This window comes from Lepidochelys olivacea, assembly GCF_965140295.1.
Source record: "Lepidochelys olivacea isolate rLepOli2 genome assembly, chromosome: 11".
Lineage (NCBI taxonomy): Eukaryota > Metazoa > Chordata > Testudines > Cheloniidae > Lepidochelys > Lepidochelys olivacea.
The window spans coordinates 42363733-42385247 of record NC_140421.1 but is presented as its reverse complement, the minus strand read 5'-3'; the positions used below and the strand labels follow the sequence as shown (position 1 = coordinate 42385247).

Here is a 21515-nt window from a genome sequence, read left to right as displayed (position 1 = left end):
GAGTGACTATTATTTAAAATCTTTTAGTGAGGTCTCATTTTTAAGGCTTAGAGTCAGTAATGGCACCAAATATCTTTATTTATAGTTCTCTATTATTTTGCCAAACCCAGTTGTGGTGGGCACTTGGCTGATGCTAAATTCTCATAGGGAGAAGCTTAGTTTTTAAAGCTTCCGTTTTGAGCCACAGAAGGCAGATGCAGGCAGCCAGATGTGAAGAGCTTTTAATTTGCTCATTCTATGGATACAGTATACTTCACTTACAGAACTGAGCCCAACAAATACATTTACATTACAAATTTTTGAGGTCCTTGCAGTGTCCAAAATCTGCTCTAGCTTTTCAGTGGTCTTTATTTTAAAGTTCCCACTCAAACACTAAGCTTGGTTAAAAAGAAAAGTGTTGAAATGTCAAAAATGTAAAGGCAGCAGCTGTTAAGTCAGTGAAGTCTGTTCGTGCCAGCTTGCTTGGCTTAATCAGAACAGGAGTGCAGGCACTCATGTATCTGAAAACTAAGTCAGGAAAAAGCCAAGTGGACTGCATTATATTTTCAAGCCGTTGGCAGGTGCTTGTAGCACTCCAAAATTGCTATGGGAGCAGATCATCTGATGGTGAAACCACTAATACTTCTGTGACTGACCATAACACAAAGAAAACAAACCATGTAAGTTCTCAGAGAGGGCAGCCTTTAAGAGGTACAGATGAAAGACTAACTTCAGCTTTGTTACTGATCCAAATTTAAAGTGTTTGTTCATCATTGCTTAAGAAGACTTGCACAGCTACCAGATGAATGAGTGCTATGTCTGATAAGTATCATTCTTTCAAATATCTGACAGGGACTGTGTTTATATATTGGTATAAGGAAAATCATGCCATTTATTAACTATAATATTTGCTTTACTTACTGCCCTCCAATGAGAGTATTAGTAGGCAACCCATGGCTATCTACTATTTAAAGAGGGGCTTCCTTCATCTAATCTACCTCAAACAGAAACTTGTATGGACAGATGAACCTGGCACTGTGACCTGGAGATAAATAACTAATTTGGGCTCTGCCAGACAGATGCAGTAGTGGAGACTTCCTCCAGAATTAAAATCTGAGGACTTTTCAGCAAATACACTGGATGATATCAACTGCTGGGATGGCTCATATATAGAGAATTAACCTCTTATGTTCGTCAGACCCTGGATCAAATAGCATTTAGTAGGCTAAAAAGCAATGCCTTCGATTGCACTAGTAAGCAGATAGGAGATAAGTGCAAAGCCACCGCATTAAGGAATCTACATTAATCAACTTTATAAAGTCAAGCAGGTAGACTACTGGAAGCTTCAAATAGTCTAAACTGCAGGTGGTCTTCAGGGATAGCCTTATGTAGATTGGCGTGCACTGATCCTAAGTAGATTTGATAAAATGGCATCCTGGTGCACCTCCAAGAAAAAAGATTGCAATCACCTACATCACGTGTAAAAATATGCTTTTGGCTATTGCTGCAACCTAAGAAGCCAGAAGCACTTTTAAGGGACCCATGGGTTGCAAATTTCTGTCTCAAATTGTGGGGTGTGTGCAAGCTCTTTCAAAAGAGGAAACAAATGCAGCACCCACCAAACCCACTAGTATAACTTCTGTCTCGTATATGAACTGAATACAAAAATATTATGCAACCTCTTTTCTGAAGACTTTGCAACAAATGTGTAGCATCTTGTAGTACTGCATACCAAAGTGTATGAGGCCATCTATGAAAACAACTTGAGAAATACATTGTCAAACATGCTCAAGCAACATGGAAACAGATGAAAGATTGTGTGGCTGTATGTAGGGATTTAAGTCACAAATGTGAATTTATAGAGGCATTGCTTTCAGAGACATTTAGTTACTTTTAGATAATCTCCTCCTCTTCCAAGAGAGGTCAGATTGAGAGTTTTCAGGGGGAAAGGGAAGTATAAGGTAGTACTTGTTCAAACTCTTTTCACAAGACTAGATATGTACACTTGAAATGCTAAAAAGAGATGCTGCTCTGAGTTGTATGTGTGGATGGTGTATGATCATGTGTGATTGCTTGGCTCCACTGCATCCTTCAGGGTTGTCTGCTTTGTGGGGGCAAGGGGAATAAATTGTGATAGTCTCCCAAGACCATCTCTTCTTGAAGCAAAAATGTGCTCTCATTCACAGTAGCTCCTGCAGATCTTCACAGTATTCTTTCCTCCTCTTTATTCCATGCTTTGAGCAGTGAAATACTTTAAATGTCAATATTGTTAATTGTCATTACTAGCATCTGAGTTAGGATCCATTGAGGTGAATGAGGCAGTTCTTTAAGCTATAATTTGTCTCTGCAAATTCAGCAGACGTATCTGTATCGTTCTGTACACTCTTTGAAGATTGTCCTCACAACCATAACAAACTAGAACCCCTTTTTTTAAAATGAAAGTTGAAATTCTATAGAACTAAAAAACAGCTTGGTGGAGGTACCAGTACATGCCATCATGCCAATTCAATGCTTTCAAAGATAAACTTTCAGTGTCAGTGTGCTTTAATGATGTATAATACTGTAAACATGCTTTCACTTGGGACTTAGCATCTGAAAATAATATATTGCTTATATACTCATATAGGGCTCATTCTTCAATTTATCAAGTTATTTCTAACTTTCAGATCAGTAGCATATGCATGTGAATACTGTAAGCAAAATTGTGCATAAAATAGCTTGATATTAAAGTACAACAGATACGCAAAGGAAGAATGAATTTTGTTAATATAGTTTTAGATTGGGGTTCTATGAAAAACACAAATTGTATACAGTGCTACTTAAGATATGAAAATAAAACAAACATTTTGTTAATTTGCTAATACTAGTCTAGAAATGTGATCTTTCAGTTACAGGTTGAGATGGCATAACTACTGTTCTGAGGTCTCTCTCCAAAGGCAAACCAAAACCATCCTGTTAAATGTATAATATGTGAACTGCAGACAGTTTTAAAATATAGGAGCCATCCTTAGTTTTTTCAGTTTTGAAAGATTTTGCTGATTTGTAATTCCTTTATGCTTCCAGTGGTATTTCTTCATTTTAACTGATGCTAATCTTAAAAATGGAAGAAACTGTGAGATGCCTGTATGCACCATAAAGAAGGCAATTTTTCATGACTCAGAGATACTGGGCCATTACGAAAATTAAGTTAGTTAAATTTGTGAGAAATGTAAAATCATAGTGGTTTTTTGAGACAGTATGTGATCATTCAATAACCATAAAAACAAAGGAACATGGAAGGTTGCATAGTCAGTATTAACATTGGCATTCCTGACTCACATGCTCAACTGCAACCTTAATATCTTATTAATATTATTTTGCATTTAATCTGTGAATGATAGTGACTTTGTTATATATCAGTGTTGCAGTGATATACCCGAGTCTATCACCTCTATCAATCAGGTGGCTGTCATGCTGTCTGGAGTGGTTCACGACCGTGAATGCCAACCTTAAGGCAGACTGTCAAAAAGCAGGATAGAGACCCCAAACTATTTGTATGTTCTGTAATTAGATTTCACTAAGCCAGTAACAAATGTGAACTCCTGAAACAGTATGACATTGCTTTGGAGTCAGATAGCCCCTTGGGCACTCGTGCCACTCAGGTAAGCTGGACTTAGTGATAGTTGGTTGCCATACACCGAAGATGACAAAAGATTCAGGTTGCTTCCAGTCCCAACAGACCAATCACTTATCCTAGGTCAATTTGTACCTCAGATGTCATACCAAAGACAATGCTTGTAGCCATTCCAGGAGTAAACTAAGGATTTATTAACTAGGAAAAAGAAATGAGATTTATTTACAGGTTAAAGCAGGTAAACACAGACACACAAATGAGTTAGTCTATGGTTCTAAAAGGTGACAGAGTTATAGTAAACTGTCAGCACCCAGGTTGACCCTGGGGATCTCTGCTTTTGTTTCATAGCTCCAGCCCTGTCAGAGTCCAAACAGTAAAAGAGATGAAAAATTTTCTTGTTCAGTCTTTTTCTTCTTCCAGAATTCAAGCTAATGGGATGAGCCCTTTTGCGCGTAGCCTATGGAGGGTCAATTAGCGAAGTCTTTGTATCGTGATGTCCCACAATTGGCCATTTAGTTTTGCTACTCCTTCCTGATGGCAAGAGACTATTCTGTCTGACAAGTTGACAGTTTCAGGGCAAACATTTTTTTACAGTTAAAGCAAAAACTTACTTACATCTTTATCACATGCTGTTTGGTAATATTTAAGTGAAATTAATACGTGCAGCAATTTAAAAGCATTTCATAAAGTCTAAACACGTTATAAGTTCAGTACCCATCTCAACCCTACTAATTCATGTTGCTGGTTTGCAGCAATTAATTTGTTAGTGTTTGGCTGAGGCCTAAAGCTTTGGCAAGAGCTGGTACCTGGTTTGCCAGCATCACAGTGGCACATCCTGTTTCTGATAATATTACACTTGGACTTAGTGGGACAGATAGTAAATGTCGACCTCCAGGCCTATTATCTGGAAACTGCACTTTTCCTTCACGCTTCTGCTCAGAGATTTTCCTTTTAGCTGTGTCTGTTCAACCCATGCATGTGCTCTATGCAACCTTGTGCTGCACACTGAGGGTATTTGGGACTTGGTGTGTGAATTGCCTATATTTCCTTCTCTACTGCCTTAGCCTGAGATGGAACACTAGCATGTCCACCTTGCGTTTTCCTCTGCGCATTCTGCAATTGTTCTTTTAGTTGGTTTAGTGTTTCCAGTTGGTGGTTGTTAGTACAGAATTAGAAAGGTTTCCCCCGCTTTTCTTTTTTACCCCTCTTTTTTTACATTTTTTTTAATATCTTCCAGGGAGCCTATTTTGCTTAGCTGAGTATGCCTGGTTTGACTGATAGGTTGAGGGTTCAGTTCCTCCCTCACCTCTTCCTGCAACCTTTTACCCACCTCCCCACATTTGAAGACTGCCTTCCCCAATTCCAACAGGCTTGACAGCCTATTACAACAGCCAAGCCCAGAATATCATAGGAATATGCTCAGCAGGTGCTTCTTCTAGGGCTATAAATGGGAGTTGGACTCTCAAATTATTTCACAGGATATTTCAAATGTGGGGACTTCCAGAGGTGGATCTATTCACCACATTCAGTAACAAGAAGCGTCCTTGGATCATCTTTGGAGGATGCCGTTCTCCTTCCCTGAACGAAATCTTTTCTCTGCATTTCCTCCAACCCTGCTAATACTATGAGTGATTAACAAGATCAGATAAGACAAGGCTAGGGTTATCCTTATAGTACCGACCAGGCTGAGACAGAGTCGAAGTCCTGACCTGCTTCACCTGTGTCTCCAATGGTCATTTAAACTTCCAGCCATCCTACATCTTCTCTCGCTGGATGCAAGTCCCATGCTTCAGGATTAGAAGCCACCTGCCTGACAGGAGTACCACAGGTGTTACTCAACAGTAGAAGGGAATCAGCTGGAATTACTCACCTTCAGTGGTTGAATCTTTTCCGTTTCTGGTGTGTCCATCACCATCTTGTGCTTTTAATCCTCTTCACTTTTAGTGGTCTTGGATTACCTGCTGAACTTGAAGAAATCAGTGATGTCAGTTAGCTCTGTTAAGGTTCGTCTAGTTGTGATGTCAGCATTTCATTCCTTGCTAAAAGGGTTTTCCAGATTTGCACGCCTTATGCTGTCAAGATTTATTAAGGGTTTGGGGAACATCTTCTCCAAGTTAAGGATCCTACTGTTACATGGGATCTCAAACTGGTACTTAAATACCTCCATAGGACCTTCCATTTGAAGCTATGGCAACCTGCTCCTTGCTTCGCTTATCTGTGAAGACAGCCTTTCTAGTAGCATTACACCAGCCCACAAGGTTGCGATAATTGGGGCCTTGATGGCGGAAACCTCCCCCCATTTACAGTGGTTTTCAAGGACAAGATCTCTTCATGGTCACACTCTCTAAATTCTCAGCTAAGTGCTGTTGGATTTTCATCTTAACTAGGCCATTGATCTACCAGCGGTTTTTTCTTAAATCACATAAATCTCAATGTGAGACCTCCTTTCATATTTTAGATGTTAGACAGGCATTGGCCTTCTACTTAGATTGGACCAAGCAGTTTTAAAGATCACATAGAGAAAAACAGTCTGTCGCAGGGAGATCCAGTGTGGTCCACAATCTTTACACAGACTTTTGTGTTGGATCTCTGGGTGTGTCATTGCGTGCTAAGAAGGAACTGGTCCTCTACCCCTCTCCTCCCTCTACTTTCCCCCATCTCCCAAGGATAATAGCATGTTCTCCCAGATCACAGTTGACTTTCATAACTTTATTCAGGAACGTTCTGTTTTGAGATATGCAGAGCTGCTACATAGGTTTCTATATGCTATACCTTAGTCCATTCCATCAGATCTGATGAGGCACTTGGTACTGCTGTACTGTCTTCTGTCTTGGACTCAATTCAGAAGCTCCCTTCTGGGGATACTGCTCGGTGGTCATCTGAAGTGGAACACCTAAAGGGACTCTACTTTGAAGAAGAGGTAACTCGCCCGTGCACTAACTGTGGCTCTTAGAGATGCGTGTCTTCCCTTCCCCACCCCCCATTGGTGCTCTACTACGTTCCTTTCCCTCTTTTTCAGATCGTTCTTCGTTGGATATTTAGATAGAGAAGGAACCGAGCTGTGGGCGGTCTGTCACACCGGCCTATATACCCTCTATAGAGCAGTGGTTCTCAAAGCCGGTCCGCCCCTTGTTCAGGGAAAGCCCCTGGTGGGCCGGGCCGGTTTGTTTACCTGCCGCGTCCGCACGTTAGGCCGATCGCAGCTCCCACTGGCCGTGGTTCGCTGCTCCAGGCCAGTGGGGGCTGCGGGAAGGGTGGACAGCACATCCCTTTTAAATTCACTTTGGAGTGCAACACTCCCCTGCCATTCAGAAAATCAAAGGAAAGCATAAAATAAAAGGTATAGGCGGGGGTGTGTGTGATATATATGAGAGAGAGCGAGAGAGCCAAAAAAAGTACTATGTAAATATTTCCTTCATCATATATCTTTTTGTAGGTTTGATTCAGTTCTTGTTTTCTAAATCATTGCTTTGGAAGATGCATGGGTGACATCTTGGATATTCATCGGTCAGTTAATGTTTCAGTTACAGCACAGTGGAGAATGGGTAAAGGGATGAACTCTCAGAGAATATGGACTCCTCTTAATGCATATTTCTCGAAGACCCAATTAAAATAATAAAAAGCAAAATTAAGTTTTTGGAAGAGGCTAATATGACCCCTAACTTATTGGTGCTCATATTAGTGAATGTCAAATAATTGTGTAAAGCCAAGTAGAAAAAATAAAAGTAGAAGCTCACATATTACTGTATTTGCCAATCATTAAACTTAAAAATACAGAAAGAGAATTTTCTTCACTTTGTTTATATTTTGTCTAGTAGTTTGTCCTTAGATAAGGCAGAAATATTAAAATTTACTAAAGCAGGAGCAAGTGTATGAGGAAATAAAACAGGAAGGCTCCTTACTTGGCTTTTTAAAAGGAAGAAACTCAAAATGCAATTAATGATTTTGGATGAATCAGGGAAATGATCAACATCTGCAAATCAGATTTGGAACACTTTACTATATACACATATGAATCCCATTGTTTATAACAAATACAGAAGACTACTTAGCTGAGAGAAACTTACGGTTGAAAAGAAATTGGAGTGAGTAAAAGGAGAACGTCAGAAGTTTCCAAAGTTTCAGGAAGCCGGCGCAGGACTAGAGATATTTCATACCAAAAACCATTCCTCTCCTTCAAAATCCTGCAGCTGTATAATTGAGAAAAAGAGAACTTTCTTCTAATGAGTTCGGTTTAGTTGTAATTGGTCTATATTTTTAACCAAAGATTCCACAGAAGATGAATCTGATAAACTTTTCTCCTTTTATTGAATTGGTATTATAAAACTTTCACAAGGCTCGATAAAATAACTACATTTATAGTTTGTTTAGAGATACTACGTGACCATAAGGAATATATTGAATAATATTTATAGAGCAGCAGACACAACTGACGACTCAGTGTAAAAAAGCAAAAGCAAAACCCAGCTATCTGAGTTCTAGATAAGGCCCTTAGCAGGGTGGAGTGGCATTTCCTTCCAACAATACTGGAAATTTGGATTTTGTCTTTATTCCTTAAAATGGCTATGGCTAGAACTGAAAGAAATGTATAAGTTAGAAAGAGTTTGAGCCCTGTTCTATACTTACTAAGTATGAAGATGCCAGAGGTTGAAGAGCTGGCTGTCCATGTGATGCAATAATCCCAATTCCAGAAGAAAGGCAGTTCACGAATAAGAATCAAAGATCATGGCAAGACAGATAGAAAAAAGGGTTAGAGCAACAACACAGCCCTGCTTGACACCAGTACAGATGGTGAACAGGTTAGTCTCCACCCCATTACAGAGGATGGTGGCGGTCATCCCATCATGAAGTAGCCTGAGAATACAAATGAACTTCAGTGGCCAACCAAACTTAGACAGGACCTTCTATATCCCTTCACGATTGATGGAATCAAAAGCCTTAGGTCAATTAATGCCACAAACTATGGTTGGTGGTGTTCTCTACGCTGTCCTTGCCTGTGTCTTATCTCAGCCCTCCCCCAAGCACTTCATGGCTTCTCCTCTCAGTCCCACACTCCTTGATACCCCAACCTAATCTTTAATTCCATGTTCCTTGTGCAAGTCCCAGTCTTTCCCAACCCCACTCCAACTCCTTGTCCAATCTGTCTTCTGCCTGCTGGTTCCCTTTCCCACTACAGGGGCACAGCTGCAGCACTGCATCTAATCAGGTCACCAGGATTGTTATTACTGACTTCAGTATGCTGACGACTCTGCTATCCTTGCGCGCACACAGTCCGCCCTAGATCTTTTCTCAGGCATCTATCATAGCCCGGGACTTTTCCCTCAACATTGGGAAAACTAAGGTGCTCCATCAGCCTGCCCCAGCACAAATAGCCCCCCTTCTCCCACAAATTATCATTGGTAGTGAGCCCCTGGAAAACATGGAGCATTTCCCTTACCTTGGTAGCCACCTTTCCCAGACAGCCAATCTAGATGCGGAGATTGAACATAGGATCTGTTGTGCCCGTGTGTCTTTAGAACTGCGCAACTTTCCGATCTTTATTGCTAGAGATTTGCAAATGGAAACTAAGATCCTGGTCTACAGTGCAGTAGTCATCCCCACCCTCCTTTATGGGTTTGGGACATGGATGGCATACCAAAGCAATTCTAAGCGCCTGGAGTGATAGTAGCGCTGCCTTAGGAAGATTCCCCATAGCAGATAGGAAGACCATTGCACCAATGCCAGCTTTCTCTCTGCAGCTAACATCACCAGTGTTGGGGCAAAGATTATGAAACATCGACTTAGCTGAGCTGGTCGTTGTGTGCAGGTGTCTGCTCCTTGTCTTCCGAAGCAAATTCTCTTTTCTTAACTTAATCATGGTAAGAGGACCCGTGAGGGACAGAGGAAATGCTGCAAGGATTCCCTGAAAGTATATCTTAAGAAGGGGGCCACTGATCCCACGAATTGGGGAAGAGCTAGCTGGCAATAGACTTCAGTGGTGTTGCATCATACATCAAGCCTCAGCCTGTTTTGAAGAGAATCATCTTGCTCAAGAGTGAGGCTGAGAAATGGCAGAGGAAAAAGGAAATTGTACAGTATCCCAGCCAGCAGTAGTGCTCTCTTTAAGCAATCACCATGTCAAAAACTGTAGAGCACACATTCGATGATTCCACCATCATCCATGATGTTTCCCCTGGCAGACATCCTCCTTGTATTGAGGGATTGCTGCTGCCGCCGCACACTTACTGAAATCAACCTAGCTCCGGGGCTCAGGAATTTTTCATATCCCTGAATGCTGTAGTTAAGCTGACCTAAACGCTGGTGTAGAAGTGGCTAGCTTGACTTAAGAATTCTTCTGTTGACCTAGCTACCACCACTCAGGGAGGCAGATTACTGACATGGATGGGGAAAAAACCCTCCTGTTGAATATAGGAAGCAGTCTGCCCTACGGCATTCCAGCTTCATAGACACAGCCCTGCAGCAGTGTCCCTGTAATACCCATAGTGTAGGCATGCCCTGATACTAGGTAGGCAAGGAGACAGGGAAAGGGAGCCAGTTGGGGGAAGGCTGAAATTGGACAAGAAGTTGGAGTGGAAGTGAGAAACTGGGACTTGTACAGGGAGCTTGGAATGAAAGAATAGGTTAGAGCAGGGGTGGGCTGACTTCTTTGCCCCGAGGGCCACATTGGGGTTGCAAAACTGAATGGAGGATCTGGGTAGGAAAGGCTGTGCCTCCCCAAACAGCCTGGCCTCCTCCCCCTCCCACTTACTGCCCCCCTCAGAACCCATGACCCATCCAACCCTCCCTGCTCCTTGTCCCTAGACCACCCACATCCAGCCCCCCCCCCCCCCCCCGCTTCCCATCCCCTGACTGTTGCCTCCCAGACCCCCGCTGCCTGGGGCACCACCCCCTGCTCACTGTCCCCTGACTGCCCTGCCCCCTGTCCACACCCCAGCCTCCTGCCAGGTCCCCCAGGACTCCCACACTTATTCAACCCCCCCTGTTCCCTGCCTCCGTGGGCTGTAGTTTGCCCACCTCTGGTTAGAGGTACGTGAGGAGAGTGAGAGTGAGAGGAAGAACCACAAAGTGGTTGGGGGAGAATTGAGATAAGACTGGGGCAGGGACAGGCTGGAGGGGACAGAAATAGAAAGGATTGGGCTTGTGGGGAGTAGGGGAAGGATCTGGGACAACTAGAACACACTCCTTTGTGGAACTTTGTGTTTCTGAATCCGAAGATTTGTCTATTCTCAACCATCTTTGAAACCCACTGGCAAAGTATGTCTTATCCCAGTGTTGTATCAAGTTGAAGATGACAGCCTGCTGCTATCAGTTACTTCATTAGGTCAAGTGGCAGAAGCCTATGCTGTGAATCTGCTTGTGATCCATATGGATGTTAGCATAATTCCTTATAATTTAGGCTAAGATTTTGTCATGGTTATTTTTAGTAAAAGTCAAGAGCAATAAACAAAAATTCACAGAAGTCCGTGACCTGTCTGTGACTTTTGCTGCTGCGGCTCTGTGGTTTCCCCCTGCCACTGTGGTGGCTGGGAGTTGTGGGGTTCCCCCTCTGCCCGTGGCAGCTGGAAGCTGCAGGGGAGGGCCTCCTCTGCCTATGGCAGCTGGGAGCTGCAGGGTGACCATATTTCCCAAAGAGAATACAGGACACCTACTTGCCCAAGGTGTCTCATTCCCCTGGTGCAAGACTGTCACCCATCAATGGGAACCATGCAGGGTGCCCCCTGTCACTGGAACCCTGCCAGGGGCCCACTGGCTGCCAGCTCCAGAGTCCTGCAGCCCCTGGGGTTGAAGCAGAGAATGTCACGCAGGTCTCTGGAAGTCGGTTTCCATATCTTCCATGACCTCCATGACATAAATGTAGCCTTACTTATAATGTAAGGTTTTTTCAGTTTGCTTCCTAAAAATGCGGTCCTGCTGGAGGAAAAAGAGTGTGTGTGCATGTAATTACAGAGTGCTTAGTAATGCATATGCATTAATATTGCACAGCCATCCTTAATTCTAGCATTTTCTAACTTTTGTTTGACTTTGAAACTTTAGGTTCTTTTAACATTGTTTTTGGTCCATGATATGGACCTCTAGGTCTGATTATGCTATTAATGTACTAGAGAATTCCCTTTGCTTATGGGAATCCTAATCTGATTGCTTAAATCTGATTGCTGATTGTTTTAAATCTTCAAGCTTCTCGAACCCTACAAAGCAGACTTAGGTGGGACAAAGGATCTGGTCTTAAATGCCTGACCTTTATATGTATTATTTCTGAGTAATAAGGTTTTGTATGAGTTTGTTTTTCCTGAAAAAAAAATGTGGAAGGTTATGTAATGCCCTTCCCTGTCGTTAGATCAGGAGTGTATCTCTTTAGACAGTTAAGGAGTCAAATTCTTCGAACATTATATTCATGAGAGGTGACCGGAAGAGGGGGAAAAAACAGATTTGTACGTTTTTCTTCTTTGTGTATAAAAAGGTTTGAAAAGCTTAAAAACAAAAATCTCTTGCTTGTGTTTACATTCCTGATATTTTCTGAGAGTTATTTTCCCTGGTTTGCGGAAGGCTTTGGGGAGTCGGATATGAATTAGGAGTGCTTTCCACCCTTAGTTGAAAGGGTGTGAATGCTGAATCCCTAACAAAAGATTTTTTTTTTTGTCCTTACAGTTTTAGGTATTTAAAACTTAGGTATTTAAAAATTGAATGTTTTAACATTTAAAAAACAAGCCAGACTATTTAGTTTAAAAGGTTTGAATAAAAATAGCTTCTCTTAATCAAATCCAAGATTTTTCTGAGGTTAAACCTACGAGTTATCTATAGAGTCTACCAGGAAAAATAGTAGACAAGACCCTGTATTTAAAATGCATTCAGAAATTTTGTCTCATTTTATATCTATATGATCTCTATTTTTTTTAAATAGATCAGGCAGCCTTTATACATCAAAAACAAGCAAAAGGGGACAAAAGACCATTGTTTCTTTTACAGATCTATTTTAAAAACAGAAATAGAGCCCATATTAACCTAAGTACTTCGTAGTATTTTGGATTTCTTTATGTGCTAAACAGTTTTAGTTGATATTGTTTGGTAATGAAACCTTTAACTTTTATCTTTCAGCAAGATTCCAGCCTTTCTGAACGTAGTGGATATTGCTGGTCTTGTGAAAGGAGCCCATGCTGGCCAGGGCCTAGGAAATGCCTTTTTGTCTCATATTAGCGCCTGTGATGGAATCTTTCATCTGATGCGTATGTAAATTCGTTAATTCATGTGAACTGTTTAGCGTAAGAATAATATTGTGACGTTTTGTTAAACAAAAACTATACAGTTAAGTAGAAAATGTCTATTTAAATGGGAAAAAATTTCTTCAGTTATACAATTGATGCTTATTGGGATTCTTTTCATACATGTTTTCGAGAACTCTCCCATTCTCAGATATGTAGTGACTTATTTACTCTTGATGGCATTGTTTGGTGTTCCAGCAAATGTAACCTTGAACTGATTTTTTGGGTTTGCAGTAACTTTATCTTTATCTGTTTTTCGGGGGAGGCTCAGAATGGAGGGATATCTTTAGTTTCACAAACAAGGAGGAATGACAAGTGTTAATGGAAGGTTGAACAGTGTGAGGGGAACGGGGTGGTGGTTTATAAACTGGTTACAGCACTACCTGCATCTCTGTTCTTTCTGATCTCTGAGTGCATCTCCTCAGATCTTGGACCTGCACAATCCAAGGATATAGTGATCACAATGTGCTGGGCTTCCTGATTACAGGCATCCAGAAGAGGTCCAGGCAACAACTGAGGATCTACCCTTTGAGGGCAAAGTGCCTGAATGGACAAGACACTCTATATTCCCTTAAGGATTTGAAGATGACACTGAGATCTCAGGGAATTTATGCTCCAGTTCCATACCCTAGCCCCTCCTGGTATCTGCTACCTCAAAGACAGAAAACACTCTGGTTTCCAACCAGAATATCCTCTGAAAAAGACCACGCTTTTACAGTTTCAGGGTAACTGCACCTCTAATCTCCCCTCTGTGGTCCTTTTGAGGAATGCCTGCTCAGTTCTCAGGCCTCTAGCTTTCTCCTCTTTCTGGGCAAGGACCTACATCCTACCCCTTCTGACTGGGAGTTTTATGTTGCAGTCCCTCTGCATGTCACTGTGATTATCCCAAGCAGGTCTTATAGAAGTCCAGCCCGGGGTCCTTAGTTTCTCTATAATGACAATGATAGTGTTTTTTTACTAGTGACCACACAGATTTTCCAGATCAGAATGTTTATTTACAGATAAGAAGCATACAGACAAAACCTATTCAAGTGCGTGTCTTCATAATGAACACCAATAAAAGTTTCTTGATTCCCTCTATAAGGATAATTCACCTGGGGGTGGAAATTGCTACCTCTGTGGCAAATGTCTACTTGTCACTGGACAGATTCCACAAGATCCAGAACCTGATGTCCAGGTTGGTAAGATTTACCAGGCCACTCTGTGTCTGCAGCCACTGGGCTTCCTGGTTTTATGTATAGGAATCATCCCATGGCAAGGCCTCATATCGGGTGTCTGTAAGCTTTTTCTCTTTAAAAGGGTGGAAACGTTCACTGCAATGCATGCAAGATCAAGTACTAGTTCCATACCAGTGCCGAAGACTTTAAAATGGGTGGAAAATCCCAGGGATCATTCACAGGGGTCTTTCCATATGCCTTCTAGACCCATGGGTATTCACAAATGATGCCAGTCTATGGGATGGGGGGTACATCTGGGGCACAAGAGAATGCAAGGTATCTGGAACTCTAGGGAAAGGAACCAGAGTATCAACCTGTTGGTCTAGATCAGGGTGGGCAAACTACGGCCCGTGGGCTGCATCCGGCCCATCGGATGTTTTTAATCTGTCCCTCAAGCTCCTGCCAGGGAGAGGGGTTGGGAGATTTCCCCGCTCCAGCCAAGGAGTGGGGTTGGAAGCTTGCCTTGCTCTGCGCTGCGTCGCGTCGCTCCCGGAAGCAGGAGCAGCCATGGGGCTCCACGCGCTGCCCCCACCCCAAGTGCCAGCTCTGAAGCTCCCATTGGCCGGATACCGCGGCAGTGGGAGCTGCGGGGGTGGTGCCTGCGGATCGGGCAGCGCACAGAGCAGCATGGCCCCGCCTCCAGAGGGGGGTGGGCCACTGTTTCCAGGAGCTGCTTCAGGTGAGCGCTGCCTGGATCCTGCACCCCTGAGCCCCCCACCGTGCCCCCAACCCTGTGCCCCAGCCCTGATCGCCCTCCAAATCCTTTGATCCCAGTCCGTAGCACCCTCTTGCACCCCAAATCCTTCATCCCCAGCCCCACCCCAGTCTGCTGCTCCAGCCGAGAGCACCCTCCCATCCTCGATCCCAGCCTGGAGCACTCTCCTTCACCCCAAACCTCTCATACCCAGCCCCACCCCAGAGTCTGTACCCCCAGCCGGAGCCCTCATCCCCCCCTGTGCTCCCGAATCCCCTGCCCGAGCCAGCCCTCCATACAATTTCCATACCGAGATGTGCTCCTCAGGCCAAAAAGTATTCCCACCCCTGGTCTAGACTGACAGCTCTGAGCTCATACTAAGGTTCCAGTTACCTAGAGGGGGATTATGTTCTGGAGCAGTTGAACAACTCAATCACTGTGGCCTGTATGCACAAACCGGGGGAACAGGGAAAGTAACTCTATGTGCAAAAGTAATGGAATAGGCATAAAAGAATTGAAAAGGCAGTCTGGCTCAGCAGATGCACTGGCAACAACTCAGAATGGTGCCTAAATCTGGAAGTCTTCACTCTGATCTCACAGGCATTCAGCCTCTTGGTAGTTGGCCTGTTTGCCAGTCACAAGAACACAAAGTGGCGGGGATGCAGATCCCAAGGCCCTGGAGACTGTTGCTTTTTCACACAGATGGCCACAAGGCCTGCTATATACATTCCCTCTCTTTCCACTTTTAGGAAAGGTGGGTCCCGAGTATAAGGCATGAAGAAGCAAAGTGATAGTACTAGCTCTGCATTGGCCAAAGAGACCATGGTTCTCTGATCTGATGGAATTGAAATTAGAATTACCATTGCAGCTTCCATTGAGACCAGACATCCTTTACCAAGGCTCTTTTCTCTGTTCTGACCCAGACTGTCTGACAGTCTGGCTATCGAGAGGGAAGTGTTAGCTGCATTTGATCTATCTTCCAAAGTGATCAGAACTCTCCTCTACCCCAGGAGAGCTTGCACACTAAAGGCCTGCTACGCCATCTGGACCAGGCTTAGCTTGTGGTGTCAAGAATACAATAAAAATCCCAAGGAGCCTGGTGATATATCCGCAATGAAGTACGTAAACAAGGACTCTTCCTTCTCAAGGAAGCAAGCAAGCTATGAAACCTGTGCCCTCTTAACTCTGATAGAAGTCTGTCTTTCACCAACCATGAGTGGTCATTGCTGAAATCCATCAGCAGTTCAATATTCTACAGGTGGATGAATCTGGTGAGAGACCTGTTTGCCACCAAGGACAGTGCCAAGTGCCCTAACTTCTGTTTTGGAGGAGGCATGAATCCAGGTGCTTTGCCAGGTGCCTTTTTTTTTTTTTTTTTGCTCCTTCCCATTGATTCTGTTCATCCCCAGCCTGATTGCTGAAGCCAGAGAAGACTGGGCCAGACTCATTCTCATAGTTCCCTACTGGGCAAGGCAGTTCTGGCTGACAGACCTGCAAATGTCCATGCAGCCATAGATCAGGCTGTCAGCTCATGCTCCTCATTCTTGCTATCTTGAAGAAGATACTGCTTGGTGGTCACCTATAATGTGATCCACAATTACACCTACTCAAAGAATAGTTAGTTACCCTACAGTAACTTCCTTTGAGATGTTGTGGTCAGTATGGCTCCCACTGTTCATCCCCGCTCTGTCCTTCATGCCTGCATATGGGGGCACAGGGCATATGCATGGCCCCAACAGACAATGCTATTTAAAAGATTCTGAACTCACACGCCAGAGGCGCATGTGCCTCTGCAGTGGAATCCACACTGACTAAAACATTTTGAAGAACCAGTTAGTTTAGGGTAAGTAACTTTTAATGTTCTTTTAATGATGGAACATATTATAGGAAGGTAGAGGGCCAGATCCTCGCTCAGGTAAATTTGATGTGGGTTCATGGAAGCTGACTTACTCCAGCTGAGGTGCTGGCTCAGAATCTGGAGGCCTTACTGATATGTGAATTGACATGTAAATATCATAAACTGCTTGAATATTGCTTGAGATATATTTGTTATAATTAGAAAACAAAATACATATGTGAAAAACTACTTTTCTTCAAGGTCAGTTTTTGTATAAAGCAGTGTGGCAATTTTTTTTTTTTTTTTTTTAAAACCATGTAGTCAGCTACAGTTGTAATCATGCTCAGTATTTTTGAAATCTTGTTTTACAGGTATCCTTAATGCACTTTTGTTTGTTGGCAAGATATTCTGAGGTATTGCAGCAGTTATGAAATTATTGTTGCTTTAGGTCTTATTTTCTCCCTAAGAATGAACAAGGCAATGCTGGTGCCTTTTAGATGATCTCTATCTCACTTTTGCTTGCCCTTCTAGCAACAAGAATGAATGAAACTGCGTTATATTCTTCTTCTTTTAACCAAAATTGAAGTCTGTTAGACTTTAAGGTGTGCTGATTGCTCTGTAGACATGAAGAACTTACGTAATATCTAGGGGTATATTTATTTCTAATGTGAAGCAAATTAGTTTGGATATGAGACGTCAAGTTTTTTTCCTAATGTAAGCTACCTTTTTTTTTTTTTTTTTGGTACTTTCTCCATAATACTATAGGGAAAAAATTATGTGGTACTAGTAGCTGGTGAGGGAGACTCTGCATTTTTCCTATCATTTTATTGTTGCAACAAATTTGGGGTTAATTTACAAGAATATTATACGTACCTAGGTCATATGTGGAATTGTTTTCAGTACTAGGTACTCACAGTATTTGTACTCAAATATGTCTTTGGTCATCTCAACAAGATATTGTACAATGTTTCCAGAAGGGCATATTTTTTAAAATTTGTTTCAGTTAATAGTGTTAATACATCTGAACCATCACAGTGGCTAGATGAAAACTGTCAGTTTTTAGTTACCTGAACCTATCATTTAGAACAAAAGCATGCCAACCATTTGATTTACAGTAGGGGAAAAAATTAAAACTGTGGTTTGAAAGTAAATGGTTCCAGTAGTGCATCTTATAAACATACATTGAAGCTTGCTTTTAAAATCTAATTCAGTAAATATAAGCAAGAATAAAAATTAGTTTTAATTATTGCTGAAGGAATCTGTCCCACAGCTCTTGTTTTACTGCAGTGGAACTATAATACAAAATCTTTGTTCTCACCACTTAGTATGAAAATGTGAATATAAGTATTTAAGGATTAAAAGAGGAATCTAGACACACAGTACCTGAAACTGTGCAAACTCTTTGATATATGAACCAAAAAAAAGCGTGTGTGTGTGTGAGCAAAGATCTATAAGTTACACAAAACAATCTGAATGTGAAAACACTGGCAAACTCTACTTTGAAAAATTCAATTAATAGTGTCAGTTTTTAATCTCAACAAAAATGCATAATTATTAGTTGATACACTAGTCATTTTTAGCCAAGATAGAATCTCCATTTATTTACACGGTGCAGTCTAATTCCATTTATTTAGGGGAGTACAGATTGAACGTGGGGAGATCATTACTGTAAAAACAAAAAAACCCATGCCCCTTACTTTAAAAAAAAGTCAGATCATGCAGAATAATTTTAAACCCCTAATAACTCAATCCAATCAAAAGTCTTTTAAAATATCAGAGTGCATATGTTGAACTCAAGGAGTGTCTCCATCCCACATTACAGGTTTCTGTCTAGAACAGCTGAAGCGCTATAGTTGGTTGGTTGTATTTTTTTTAATGTAATCACGAACAGCTTTTATAATGGCAAGTAGGTTTTCTATAGAGAATCCTCTGTTTCGCATAGCTTAGTGTTGGATTACCTTGTCAGTAGTTGTTAGAGAAGCATCCATTGGTGGAATTCTTGATGCCCAAAGAAGCCTGTAAACTGTGATCCAGCCCCAATCTGCATTATTTTTCTCCCAGATTACAGCATGTATATGCACTTTTTTCGGTCCTACAGAATTTTGAAGTCCTAGATTGTGAAGCTACTTTTTCTTTTTAAACTATTCTTACGTTAGCTTCATTCTTTTACATTACTATCCCCATTAGAAAGGTTCATTTAGACATCAAGAGAAGCAGCAACAATTGTTTTAACTCAAAACAAAAGCAGTTTTCTGGACAAGTTTCTGTGGCCTCTTCCCATAGTCTCAAGACAGAGTGTTTGTGTTCCCAGAGAGCTTGGAGCCAGGTTTGATGGAAGAATTATTCACTTTTCTCCTTGGGCAATCTTTTTTCCTTTTTCCTAGCTGCATAGGGCAAATGAGTTTTGAAAATAATAGAGAATGTTCTTTCAAAGTCCTCTGTATGCTGACTTCCTACTCCATTCCTTCTGTATCTCTTTTTATCTGAATGTAATGAAGGGTGAGATTATTGCTGTATTTGAGATACCAACAAAAGTAATAGTTTCTTGTTGTGGGAAAATGTTTTATTCCTCTTGTGGAGATGTTGGCAGCGGTCATTCCTTCTCTATGTTCACGGGATTTGTTCAGGCCTGAGGGATGCTTCTTTCCACATCTGTCCAGTCACGTCACAGGAAATATTACTTCTAAAAAATATATATTTTGGTGGGAGAGAATTATTTTCCATGCCAACTCTTATTCTGTAGGTTTTCAGCAGGTCCCTTAGTTTTCCTACAATGTCGGCAGAAATTGTGGCACACTTGAGATATTGGGTATTCTTGATATGCTTGGATAATTATCATTAAATTATCATATCAGGTGCCTGAAGGAAATCTCCTTTCTGAAAGCTGTTTGCTCTCTCTTCCAGTAATTGGACCTCAGAGTAAACCAGAAGTCAGCATTGATTCCAACTCCAAAGTTTACTTTCTTATGAGTGGTTTGAGATTCATGCAAGAACATACCTTATTCTAGATAGGCTTTTGTACATTCAGGTGCAAAAAGATACAATTACTTGAGACTTTCAGGTTGTTATACAAAAACTGAAGATGCTGGGGCTTGTGGCTGTTTGCATACTTATGTGATCCCCTATGCCGGATTATGAATGAAACCTCTTCAGAGCTGGTTCAGGGCATATTACAGACCAAAGATCATATGTGCAGCTGGCGCAAATCAGTGCAGCTGTACTGAAGGCACTACAAAATTCTGCACTGGCCCCAAATGTGGATAGCCTTTCCAAGTGGTTGCAAGTGCTTCTGTTGCTGATAAATTTGCTGCAGTTGAGTGTGGATATTTTTGCATAATGAAATATATGGGATTTGGGACACTCAGTCTGTACTAGAATAATGGTAGGCAAGGAGGCAGCTAGTCTGGAGTGGATGCTCATTCCTATGAGAGAGAAGTTTGGGAGAGAATCTTGTGCTGAAGCTTCAAGCAGCTCTTCAGGTTCATAGAAACTTGGTTTCTGGGGAAGAACTACAGCTGGCCCGAGTGTAAACAGACAATATTGCTGCAATGCATTTTTTTAAAAATCTCAAAGAAAGGAGCTTTCTGGGTACCATGTCAGGGGTCTGGTAAACCTTCTCTTCCAGAAATGAGACTACTAGGTACAAAATACAACATGAAGAATTTCCATTATTATGCCAGCCCAAGCACAGACGTAAGTTGTATGACAGATGCGTTCTTACTCAAATGAGATAAAGACCTTCTCTGTGTGTGAATTTTCACGGATTCCTTTAGTGCCTTGACCAAGATATGAGAGAGAAATATTTTGGTTGCCCTGACATGGTCATATTATTGGTGGTTCTCCAGCCATCTGGATATGGCAGTAGAAGCTCCTGTACAGTGCCAGAGTGCAGTTGAGCTCCATCTCAATAGCACGGGGGTGGGCAAACTACGGCCCGCAGGCTGCATCCGGCCAGTCGGACCTTTTAATCTGGCCCTCGAACTCCCGCCCGGGAGCAGGATTAGGAGCTTTCCCTGCTTCGGTGCTCCAGTCAATGAGTGGGGTCAGGGTCTTGCATTGCTCCGCTCCAACGGCTCCCGGAAGCAGGAGCAGCTAGGGGGCTCTGCACCCTGCCCCAAGTGCTGGCTCTGCAGCTCCCATTGGCTGGAAACCGTGGCCAATAGGAGCTGTGGGAGTGGTGCCTGCCAATGGGGCAGCGTGCAGAGCGGTGTGATCCGCCTCCGGAGAGGGGATGGACTGCTGTTTCCAGGAGCCACTTCCGGTAAGTGCCACCCGAATCCTGTTCCCCTGCCCCAGCCCTGATCACCCTCCAAACCGTTCCATCCCAACTGCTCCATCCCAGCCCGGAGCACCCTCCTGCACCCCAAACCCCTCATCCCCAGCCACACCCCAGAGTCTGCACCCCCAGTTGGAGCCTCACCTCCCTCCCCCCGTGCATCCCAATCCCCTGCCCCAGCCAGCCCTCCATACAATTTCCATACTGAGATGTGGCCCTCAGCCAAAAAGTTATGCCCACCCCTGCAATAGCAGAATCAGGGTCTTTTGGACCAAGCTCCTTATCAACCGCCGAGGAGTTGACTTATACTGCTTGTCAAGTGTGCCAGAATGCAGGGAGTGAACAGGTGAGCCTGTGCTCTGATCACTCAGATGTTAATTAGTTCCCACTGAGAAAGCTGATGCGGATAATTAGGCAGGCTGGCTGGCTGGGATCCAGGAGGAGCCAGTTAGCCCTTCAGCCCAGCGCTAACAGAGGCAAGAAGGAAGTGCTAAGGTGAGGCAGGAGAGGAGACATGGACTAGTTGAGCCTAGTTACCTAGAGGCCTTGGGAGGAAGACCTGTTTCCTTAAGGTCCTAGGGAGATGGCCAAAAAGCAGAGTGATGTAAATAAACTGTTGCACAGGGATTGTTGTGGAAATGG

At 42.7% G+C, this 21515-nt stretch overlaps 1 protein-coding gene across 3 annotated transcripts in view; it reads left to right on the top strand.

The window, feature by feature from the left end:
• Window positions 1–21515, top strand: part of OLA1 (Obg like ATPase 1) — a 201189-nt gene that overhangs the window by 21373 nt on the left and 158301 nt on the right. For all 3 annotated transcript variants that reach the window (XM_084642789.1, XM_084642788.1, XM_084642787.1), the window contains exon 4: window positions 12686–12813. In XM_084642789.1, the coding sequence (XP_084498915.1) occupies window positions 12686–12813 (128 nt within the window). The remainder of the gene's footprint in view (window positions 1–12685; window positions 12814–21515) is intronic.